Source organism: Argiope bruennichi, chromosome 4 (assembly GCF_947563725.1).
Source record: "Argiope bruennichi chromosome 4, qqArgBrue1.1, whole genome shotgun sequence".
In the NCBI taxonomy this organism is placed as follows: Eukaryota; Metazoa; Arthropoda; class Arachnida; order Araneae; family Araneidae; genus Argiope; species Argiope bruennichi.
The window spans coordinates 70,786,327-70,798,594 of record NC_079154.1 but is presented as its reverse complement, the minus strand read 5'-3'; the positions used below and the strand labels follow the sequence as shown (position 1 = coordinate 70,798,594).

General features: G+C 25.4%; 1 protein-coding gene across 1 annotated transcript in view; it reads right to left on the bottom strand.

Annotated features, from left to right (window-relative positions):
• LOC129965704 (sortilin-related receptor-like) overlaps positions 1–11,977 on the bottom strand; it is a 49,915-nt gene extending 37,938 nt beyond the window's left edge. Inside the window, exons 1-9 of the mRNA XM_056079815.1 lie at positions 11,656–11,977; positions 9,355–9,591; positions 8,286–8,447; positions 5,142–5,209; positions 2,614–2,794; positions 2,432–2,536; positions 2,149–2,315; positions 836–1,034; positions 612–723 (exon numbers count right to left, since the gene is read on the bottom strand). Of these exons, the coding sequence (XP_055935790.1) occupies positions 612–723; positions 836–1,034; positions 2,149–2,315; positions 2,432–2,536; positions 2,614–2,794; positions 5,142–5,209; positions 8,286–8,447; positions 9,355–9,591; positions 11,656–11,898 (1,474 nt within the window). The 5' untranslated portion in view covers positions 11,899–11,977. The remainder of the gene's footprint in view (positions 1–611; positions 724–835; positions 1,035–2,148; positions 2,316–2,431; positions 2,537–2,613; positions 2,795–5,141; positions 5,210–8,285; positions 8,448–9,354; positions 9,592–11,655) is intronic.
• Between the last annotated feature and the right edge of the window lie 291 nt (positions 11,978–12,268).

The window sequence follows — 12,268 nt, the reverse complement described above, 5'->3', positions numbered from 1 at the left end:
TGATATATTTTCAACTTCAACATCCTTTTTAAACAATCTGGACATCTTAGTCTAGAATAATTGCAATAAACAAAATGGTAATATAAAAAATAATATCATAACAAACACAATGAATGATTTTCATAATTCTTGACAAAAGCAATGAATAATTTAAAGTAATTTTGGTTGAAACAGAAAAAGGTTTTTCTCAAAATATTAATTCAAACTGGATGAAATAATATATATTATAACTCATTTACATATAGAATTACAATTTTTCAAAAAAAAAAAAAAAATCTTATCAAAATAATTAAGCTCACAATATGAACAAATAATTTTTCCCTTCCATTGAAATGAAATATAGCTTCAAATTAATTGGTTAAAAAAGAATACTCTAACTACTCAACACTAAAATAAATTTTCAGATTTTCACATATTTTAACTGTTTAATTTAAAAAAACACTAAAGAATTAAAAATCGATATAAATACTGCATTTAAATCAACAGTTTTGCAATAGTCATACTCATTAATACATTGCTCTTTAAAAATAATTTTTTAAAAACTATGCTCCATAATATCACTGGAAGGAATTAATTTGATGTAAATAGAATTAAAATATTAGTAACAGTACCTGATGCTACTATCAAGCCTACTGCTGATTCCTTGCTCAAAATAGGAACTGTACGGAATCTCTGATATAATTGGCTAAATTTAAGTGTTAAATGCAAAGAACAACCATCATTCTATAAGGAAAAATAATACATTGATATTAATAACATCATAACATTGCTTCTATGTTAACTACAAACTAATCATTATTCTTTATAAGTTCCCAAAAAGATAATAGATACTAACTATATTGCATTTTAAAGGAGATCCATTTTTATCTGAGACAGGAGGTTTCAGTAGACTCCATTCTCCACCTTTATCAAAAGTGATAACTGTCATTAAATTATCAGATGTAGAATTTGTAGCATTCCCTTGCTTTAACTGAGTTGCAATATAAACTCCACGCAAGCCTTGCACCTTGTGAATATCAGCAATACGCTCCTCACTGAAATCAGAAGTTAATAAATGTCTTTCAGGAGAAAGATTTCGAGAATTAGAAAACAGTAGATTTAAAAAAAATTCAAAGTAAAGAAATACATTAAAAAAGCAAATACAATCAAAATATGATTTGAGGTAAATGCTATTTTTTTGCCTAAAAAATTACTTTCAGACATTTGTTTCAATGTATATATGCATGTATGTACTTCCGTCATTGTATTTACTATCAAAATAAAATTCAGTGTCTGCTGAGATATTAAAAATTAGTAAAATAAATAACTATTAACCAATTTTAAAGTTAAAAAATAATTCGTCTCGAAAATCTATATCTCAAAATGGATTTCAAGTTCTTAATTCAACATATGTACATTTTTCTTAAACCTCAAAAGTTACTGAAAAAATAGTTTCACATGTTTGCAAGTACTTGCATTCAAGAAAATGGAATCACAAAAGTTGTTAAAAATTGACAATACTCCTTACTTGTAGCAGAACATACCATTTCAAAAGCCTATAACAATAAAACAAAACAATATATTTACATGTATTGCAAAAGGGATGTCAATAAAATTTTTTAAAAAAACTGCAAAATTACAGCACAGAGCAATAATGTTTTGCATTTGATATTCTAATGATTTACTGGCTCAATCATTTTTAATCTTCTGACTATAATATCAGCCATTATGACAACTAAAGCACATGTTAAGTAAATGTGTATTTTGTTAGTTCCAATTACAAAGGGCTTTTGATTCATTCGAGATCAATTATCAAATATGACAAATATTTTTGAAAATTTAAACAAATTTATTTGCAATATTGAAAAAAAAAAATAACAGGATAAAAAGACTGTTAGACTGCTGCTGCACTTAAAGTGCTGTTTTCTGTAAAATATCCTTATGCTTTATTCTTATTATTAAAGAATTTTGATTCAAATGAGGTATATTATCAAAATAAATTATCTATTTAAAAAATTTCTGATAAAATAAAGAATATGCCATTACATAAATGAATACTAGATGTATAAAAAAACAAATGCTATTAGAATATATTTGACCCTCTGTAAATAAATATTATACAAAAAAAAAAAAAATAACACTGATATGATCAATATAAATAAAACTTACCCAGTAAAGCTGCCTTCAGTACTTGGGTATGTTATATACAAAATATTTTCCAAGGAAAGAGAAAATTTCATCCTTTGAACATCAGATATATATAAATTGGTAGTTAATTCATCATGCATGACACAAACAAACACCTGCTCGTCAGAAGCCTCATACACAAATATTTCCTAAATAATAAAATTATCTAATTTAATTTTATATTTCATAAAACACTTAGAATAGGCATATTGTAAAACTTCAATAAAAAATGTATGCATATATATATATATAAAGCTGCACATACCTTCCTTTCAAGATGAGTTGGAAATTCAGCCATTTTAAAAGAGCCTCGGTCAACAGAAACCCATAACTGAAGAACGCCATCACGGTGCTTTGAACCAATTAAATGCTTTAAAAAATAATTGATGAATTACAATCTTTCAATTTTAGTTCATCAAGTAAGTTCTAGTAATTTATAATATTTACCTGTTTCCTGGCAACAAAGAGATATTTTTCCGATACTTCAAAATCTTCAATATGTGTGATCAACTCTTTGATGTTAGATCTGGTTTGGAAAAAGTCAGACGATGACAATAAAGTTGTATCATTTCCTGGTTCAATTCTTTCAACAAAGACCGTATTTTCTGGATCAATGCCTGCTACTCCCCTAGGTTTTAAATATTGTTATATTTTTATTATAGAAATTTATAATTCCTATATAATACATAACAAACAAAATTCTGTGCATACTGAAATTTTGAAGAAAAAGCATTAGACGTTCAAAATAAAATGTATTCAATTATAGCATTTCTTCTTCTATACTACAGAAACTCACAATAATTATTAAAATTATAACCATCAAGCTAATAAATTGATGATTTTCATCATTTAAGTATTTACAGTAACAATAACAAATTTGCCACTTACAAAATATAAAATCATGGTAAAATTTCTTCCCAATAATTGTCATAATAAAAAAAAAAATATGAAACTAAAATTTTAATTTTTTTCAGGCAAAGACCAAATTTACATAATGGGGGGGGGGGGGGTAATACTCTTTAGATCATGCTAAAACATTAAAAAGTTAAACTTGCTGAGTTTTTAGAAACTAAAGATCAAAAAATAAAATATTTTTAAAAAATACTAATTATTTTGTTTCCTGTTTTTACAAAGATTTTAACAGGAAAAATACTTAAATGCACATTTTAGATTGAAAACCAAATATATTAAGGTTTTTATTCATCAGTAGTCATATCAGGCAATCAGTTGGTTTGCAGGGAATATTGACTATATTTGATTTAAATTACTTTAGATACACCTTCAAATTCAAAACCTGCCAAATTGTCCGATACTGTTTTAATTGTCTTAAATTCTATTTATTGTTTACATGAATCTTTGTAACAGTATATCTCCATATCAATATAGCACTATTAAAAATATAAACATTACACGACACATCTATCTTCTAAGTTCTGCAACATCATCAGTTTATTTCTTTATTGTAAACTCACAGATATTAAACAAAATTCATCAACAACAGAAGAAAAACACACAAAATACTTGATGAAATATTTTTTTTTTTTTTTTTTTTTTTTTTTAAATTTCAGGGTAACAATGAAAACTTTTGAATTTTTACTTTTAATATTCTTTAAGAATTTACTATTTCTTTCATTTTTTTTAACTACATTTTGGTTAAGAGGTATATTTAAATCACATCTTATTTAATAAATATTATCAATTCCATAGTACATAACAGTTTAAAATAGGGTAATAAATCACAAATAAATGTTTTTTATTCATATTATGTTTAATCAAATTCTGGAGAACCATTTCTTTAATTGAAACTATTTTGATATGTATCCATGTTTATAGAGTTTATCCTTTCTAGTCTATGTCAATTATATGCAAAAATATAAATAATTTAGAAGCTTTCAGGAGATTTATTATTATTTTTTTAACTGCTAACATTTCACACAAAATTCTTCTCTGCAATTACCTTTAGAGTTAGATAGTATGGCCATGTATTATTCACTTTTTATAAGTCAGTTTAGTTTTAAACATAATTTAAAACTAAATCTACATTTATGATACTAAGCAATTATTAAAAGATGAATCTGTAAATCAATAGTTAAAAATTAACAAATTGTGCTGAATAAGTGCAAACATATGTATCAGATATTCATTTCATTCAAACTTATATTACTTGTTTCATAGACTTGTTTTTATAATATTTTTTGAAAAATGAAAGCCCTTCTGAGAACACTGCTTCACTGAAAGAAATTCTCTTTAAAAATAACAGAAGATGGAACTTATTAACAATAATTAAATGAATTTTTTTTTTTTTTTTTTTTGAAAAAATTAACTTAGGAATGATATTGTGAATTGTTTAAAATGCAACCAATAAAGAATGGAATAAAATTTTCAAATTCCAATAATGCACATATTTATAAAATCTCACAAAAAGTTACAAAAGTATATGTATTTAAATTTGCCCTTACATATATAATTTGGATATATATGTTTGGATAACATAAGAATTTCTAAAACATTCTGTATAAACAAAAAAGCAATTATAGATGTGTATTCCCCCCCCCCCCCAATCAATGCCAATTATTACTAATCCCTTTAATGTAATAATAAAACATAGCAAAATTTGAAAATTGCTTGTACAAATGTAACATGATTGTAATACAAAAAAAGCATCTTTTAAAACTCAGATATGCAGTTCATTAAAAGAAATTTTTAAAAAGTAAAGTTATCAACATGATTTGCTCTTATCACTTCTATAAATAAAAAATGAAGTTATAAGACAAACAATGCCTTCTCTAATGAATAAAAATTTCTTAAATAAGCTCAGATACAGAATTATAAAACTTCTCATAGATTTCAGTTTGTTAAATAAAAATAGATTAAACAATTTAAAGATCCAGACAATTTTCTATCTGAAGAGTCAATTAAAGAAGAGAATATAATGACCTAATCCACATTAAGAACAATAATATTTGATGTCTTACCAATAAAACACTTTTACTTGCAGTTGAATTTCTTTCCAGGAAACACCAAAATCATCAGAAAACCACAACTATTGCAATTAAAGTGAAAAAGAAATACAATAGTGTTACTCAATTGAAGTATAAGCACAGAAGGTAAGAATATATATATGATCAATTCTTTGGCACTAATAAATCAAAGTTATATTAATATCATTTGTAAAGGCAAAAAGATGCTTAAAGTATATATTATATATTTGTGCAGCAATTAGGTAAACTAACAGAAAAAAATATCATTAAAAAGGACTTGCATTTCTTTTATACAAAAGAGACTATTTGTAACAAAATATCAAGATAACATTACTGAGAACAGAATGAATTTATATATATATATTACAAAACTATTCTTTACAATATTAAAAAAAGAATTCAAAATGTAACTAATGTAATAATGATACAATCATATATTCTCTTTACATAATGTTAAAATGTTAATATGTGCTACAAAGGAGTAAGAGTTTTTAATATAGCTTTACAGAGCTCAAATTAAAATTTTTATAATTTTATAAGAAGAAAAAGTTTTTATTCAAGTTTTACAGCAGCTTTTTAATAGTTTTATCAAAGAATATTTATTACAATCCTATTATGTATTTTATTAAAAGAATGCATAGTAATTAAATAAATGAGTACTTAATCTGCAATTTTCTAAAAAAAAAAAAAAGCTTAAACTTCAATTAAAAAAATTTGCAAATTCAAGTCTGGTTGATTAAAAATAATTCTTCGTTAATGAAATTCAACAAAAACAATAATAAAATTGAAATAATATAACAATAATAAAATTGAAAACACTTAAAATTTACATATAAAGGAATTCAAATATAAAGCAATGGGGTCAGCCTCCCCCAAACTTTCCAGCATGTCCTCTTATAAAGACTCTTCCCTTATAAAATTTTGGATCTTGGGTAAGGCATTGAATGCCTTGCAAGGCACTGACAAGCAACTGTTGCCAAATATTGATCTTTGGAACAAATTTAACATTTTTACTTAATCTATCATGCAATCCTTCATAATTAATCCTTGTCACGGATTTAACAGTACTCAAAAATCAAAGTTGTGTTTTAGATATATTCTTTACAACCCACTGAAACTAAAAATTGACACAGAACTAAATTTGTTACTTTTAAACCAATACATTTTTGAGTTAACATACTTATACAGTTGTGTATGTACAGAACTGCAAAAAGTCAGTATTTTGAAGGATTTGATTTCAAATTAGATAGACATCTAAACTTTAGATGCTAAATATTGCACATAATTATATTCATCTAGCTCTCGGCATTCCATAATTATTATGTCAGCTTATCTTAGAAATAGATGAACAGGCATACTTTTTTCATAGATTTTGCTCAAAATCTGATAGATATCTACAAATTTGGTGTAAAGACCTAGTACCAAATTTCATCTTTCTAGCTCAAAGAGTTTTATGAATTATCTTTGTTGCAGACAGACATAATACCAAAAATGATCTTTTTGAAATAAAGAAGGTCTAAAACATGTAGATTCATCAGAATCTCAAACTTTTTGACAATTATAGTATTGTTTGCCAATGGATTCTAAAACACTCCAGGGCTTTCGCACATGCATTAGGATGGGTTGAATTCGGCAAAATAGGGATGAAAGGAAAGGAGGAGATGTTTACATTTAACAATAAAATAAATTTCGGAAATAGCACATATCCTTCCGTGTATCACCCCTTAATGAAACAGAACCGCCAAAAAACGGTCATCTCAAAATATTGAAACGAACAGTACTTTTTCTTTACATCATAGTACAGAGAATTAAGAAAAAGATTAGAAAGTGAAAAAGTTAAAAATGAAACAATTAAACAGTACTTATACAGGGTGTCCCAAAAATATGTATACACATTTTAGCAGCTGATAACTAAGTTATTTCTTCTTTCTTTACAAACTGAACCCATTGAACCGAGTGATGGCAGACAGACTTGAATTTGAAGAAAGGAAATTTATTCTAAAATGCTGCTGCAAGTATGAAAATGCAGTAGAAGTGCAAAGACAATTTGAGAGGGAGTTTAACAAAGAACCACCTACACGAGTTACCATCACTCGAATTAGAGATAAGTTTGAAGCTGATGGAACTGTTCAGGATGTCCATAAACCTGCAACAATTGTTCAATTGAGGGCAACCATTGAACATGAATGTAAGAATATCCCAAGGGAATTGTTCCATCATGTGTACTATTCCATCGCTTCGCGTTATCAGCAGTGTCTGGAGCAGAACGGATATCAGTTTGAGAACATGCGATAACAAGACAATAGAATGATATTTGTAGAATCTTTTATATGATGAAAATTATTCAAATTATAATAAACCCCAAATTTACAATTATTTAAAGTGTGTATACATTTTTTTTTGGGACACCCTGTATATTAATTGTAAGTCATTGACAAATACTGTTAACAGATTAATTAACAAGAAATCTTTGGAGATTTTTTGGAAGTGAAAAATTGCTGGTTGAAATAAGCATTGCATCTTTGGCAATAAATAGCTGGCATTAATAGCTACAGTTAATACACAAGTACCAGAAAAATTATATTTTTCATAGAAAGTTAATTTTAAAGTCTCTTAAAAACTATTTATAGTATGTGTGTGCGTGTATAATTCATGTGTTGAACAATCAGGCTGATAGAAAGAAGATGCTTTTTTAAATAACTTGAATTTATTTTTCTCATGGGAGGATATGATTTCTACATGAGAATAAAGATACAACACACAATAGAACATAAGAGAAAAAGTTTGAAGGTTTTACTTTAGTGCTCTTATTAAGAGATTCTTATAGGGATTTCTTTGACACATATAGATTTAGAAAAGGTATCTTTGGAAAAAATGTGTTATATTAGAGATTCCTAGCCTAGAGCTTGAATATTTGTCTTGGAAATAATTACTTAAAAAATGGAGTTTGGATCACGAAATAAGGGAAAATTTTGGAATAAAGTAATATAAGTATAGATAATAAATAAGAAATTAATTATGATTTAAAACAGATTAAGAAATATCACAAACACATATGTATAATAAGAAAGTATACAATATATATTGAACATTTAACTCAATTTATAAATTTTGTTTTGAAAAATTATTTGTATTTACCTTTTTTAGAGGATCATTTTTGTCCATTCCTAAAATTATCTGCCAATTAGTTGGATGCATAGAAATAATATCAGGAGCAAATGGCACTGAATGCTTTTCAAACGACATTCCAAAGTCTCTTGTGGTAAATATATAGTTATGAATAACATCAGTAAAGATATACTGGAAAAGGAGGGGGAAAAAATGTGCATTATATATATATATATATATATAAAAATTTAATAAAAAATAATTTTGCCTAAAAAAATTGTAAACTTAAAATATTACTTATTATTTCATCACTGTCAATTTAAATAAAATTCTACAATATTTGTTTTTATTTAGACAAAATGTTGAAATTATATAACTCCAGTCTCTGAAATAGATAAAACTCATCTAACTTTTAATACAGAAAAAAAAAAATTTTTAAGTACTTTTTAGGAAAAAAAGTTGTCCCCAACCCCTTCCCTAGTTCCTTCACAAACATGTTGCATTGTTTTTAGCACTATAAATGTAATTTTCAATCAAATAACAAACACAAATTTATGAACAAATCAACTAAAGACAAATGCATTTTTTTAATAAAATTTTTTTTAATTGTAGTAATATGCATTTTATTGATCTAAATGAGCATAATAATCACATCTGTTTTCTTAAATAAAAGCTTCTATTTGTTTGACAGAAGACTGATATTATTTCAACTATTCACAAAGACATTATAAGAATATGCAATCCTTTATTATTACTTTTCATAATAAAAAAAGTCAGCATGAGTAATTACTATGAAAGAAAATTGACAGTATAAATCATAATATAAGAAAAATTATTATTATAATATCTAACAAATACAAATATTACAAAAAGAAATGAACTATAATGATTTGCCAAGCAAAAATCAACTACAGTGATTTTTCTAGATTTTTAAAACATAGTAAATGTTCCAGAAATAAGCTGCAATTTTCTAAAAACTGCTCAAAAACTTATTAAACTGCCTATTTTATAATCATTAACAACACACAATTAGAGAAAAAGACTCATAAAATTTCATTGGTAAAAAAACAAACAAAAAAACATGGGAATGTTTACTCACATGATTGTTCATAACAGGACTTATATAGAACATTGATATGATTGATTGTTGAGAATCAGATATTTTCATGTTTTCAGCCTGTTTTTCCACAAATGTTTTTCCATAATCATACGAAATGAAGACACTAGATGTTGATGCAGTATTCTGTAAGCGATCCCGAGCCAAACAAATGAGAACATCACTTCCTTTGCCTGCCCAGTGGACTGATAACCTTTCATGACTATCATTTAGTCGAAACTAAAAAAAAAAAAAAAGATTGAATTAATACATGCATTATTTTTTTAAAAAATGAAGGACATTTTGTTTATACTAAGAAATTCAAAGTAACTTTTCAAATAAAAGTGATTTTCTTTCATTAAAATTACAACCATTTAGAAACATAGTAAATATTCTTCAAGCATGCAACTACAAAAAAAAAAAAAAAAAAAAAAAAAATGTCTTGCTATCTCTATAATCACTTTTTAAAACTTTAAAAATTATCCTAAGATACAGATAATTTTTAGATTTTTTGCAATAGAATCATTTAATTTTAACTAGAAGTCATTCACCTCCAATAAACACTGCCTTAATCAAACACCTCCAATAAACACTGCCTTACACAAACACACATATCAATGACACTGAAAAAGTGAATGCAGTTTTGTTTTTACCTTACAATCAATATTTGATCATAAGTAATTTCTTCTAATTCATTTATAATATGTAATATAGACATTAATAAAAGATAATAAAATTGTTTAAGTGATTAAAGAAGCTTTCGATTAGCAATAATACATTATAAATTAACAGAAAATATGAAGATCACAAGATACTACAAATAGCACAATCATTTGAAAAATAATTCACCATTTATAAAAAGGATTTATAACAATACAAAGAAAAGCAACTATCATTCGATGATGTATAAGCTGTTTGATTTAGGTTACATTTTATGTGAATTTCCACCATCTCCATCTCAGAAATAATGAACAGGAGATAATGAACAACTTTTAATTTTAATTGCATTTAATTTTTCTTTAAAATGGAAATGGAATTTTTTTGCCCTCTATATTGAAAGAGTTAATACCTATAGATCATCAATTTAAATAACTATTTAGAAAATCTAATTTAAAACAACAGTTTAGTTTTTTTTTAAATTATTCCTCATATTATTTAACATAAAATGATTTATTAGAGCAAACAGAAAATCAAATTATAAAAAACCAATTTATGTTGGTGAATCAAATTTTTTCATATTGTCTCTCATGTAGAAGTTTTAAAAGAATGATTATGTAATATCACAGAAGAAATAACACAAGAGAGGAAATAATAAATTATTTTTAACTTCAAATTATGAAAGTTCCTGAATTAGTATAACAACCTCATATTTAAACAGTTTTTATTTAATGAAGAGTAATAAAAAAGACATTTCACTTTGCTAATGCAGAAAAAAAAATTCCAAGGGTTATTTAAAAAATATGCTTTAAAACTCTTCATAAAAATAAAGTAATAAAAGTATTAAACAGAATTTAATTCTAGAATAAAACTACAATTATATTTTTGTTAAAAACTAGTTTATTCCTCCTTAAACCTTCTATATTTTAAAATTATTTCCTTCATTTTAAAATGTGTGCCATGATAATCGTAAGTGATCTTTACATATAAGATTTTAATCTTTTTCTTTTGTGACATCTAACTCCACTTATACTCCTATAAAAGTTACTTAACAAAACTAGCCCATTTATAAGTTAATTGTTGAATATCAGCATATATTTTCCCCCAGTTATTTCAATGAAATACAAATATAAGTTTACAAATTTATATATATATATATATATATATATATATATATATATACACACACACACACAATTGAATTTTAAAACATCCTGGATATTTAAATTATAGCAAATTCAACAATTCCTGTAACTAATTACTGAGTTCCCTTTTTGAAAATTTAGGAAATAACTTAAATAAGTTTTTAAAATAGGAAAAAAAAATATTTCACACTTTTAATAGCAAGCAATTCAAAGGTTTTTTTATACATATATTTCCAAAAATGAGAAATATATTATCAAAATTCGTTTCAATTTCAGAATTGAATTTTAGTAAAAATTATCATAAAATATTACAGAATATTCTTAGTTTCAACACATTTCATATAAAAAGCGCCGCTTTAAAGTGCAGTCTATTACTATATAATTTATTCGCAAGGTAAACGTAGTATTTCTTATAAATAAAACTAACCTAAAATTCTAACTTGGTGTAAAAATAACTTCAATAATCAAGTATTTTTGACGCAAAAAATTCAAAAATACTTACAACAGATGAAAAATTTGTATTCAAGTTCGCAGAATTAGAAAGTACATCTCGTTTAACACGATATTCAGATGGAACTTCTCCAGGTAAGTCTGCATATCGGTGAAATGTATGTGTACGCAATTCATTATTAGGATTAGAAGCTCTAAATAATACAGTAGCGGGATGTCCAAATCGTTGACAATGACATATACTGAATAAAATTAACAAATTTAAAATTAAATCAATTTTTACTAATGGAATCATGTTTGTTCATTAACTTATAAAATAACTTTGTTTCAAAAAATTCGGTTCATTTCGTATTATGTTGTGTTTACGAAATGAATTTGAGCACTGTCAAGCAAATGTTGCCAAACAATATGAAACAGTTCTTTTAATTCAAGAACATGTGATCTGTGATACATTTGCTGGATCTAAATTGAGGATATAATTATGACTTTGACAAAATTGTAGATTGACATATAAAAATTGAGGATATAGCAAGGTTACTGGTGTTTTGTTCTTGTATAATTTTAATTAAAATGGATAAAATATCAAATTAAATACCAACATGTTCAAATAGAAAAAAAATAAATACACTTCAATAAAAACTAAAATTTAAGAAGAATCGATAACC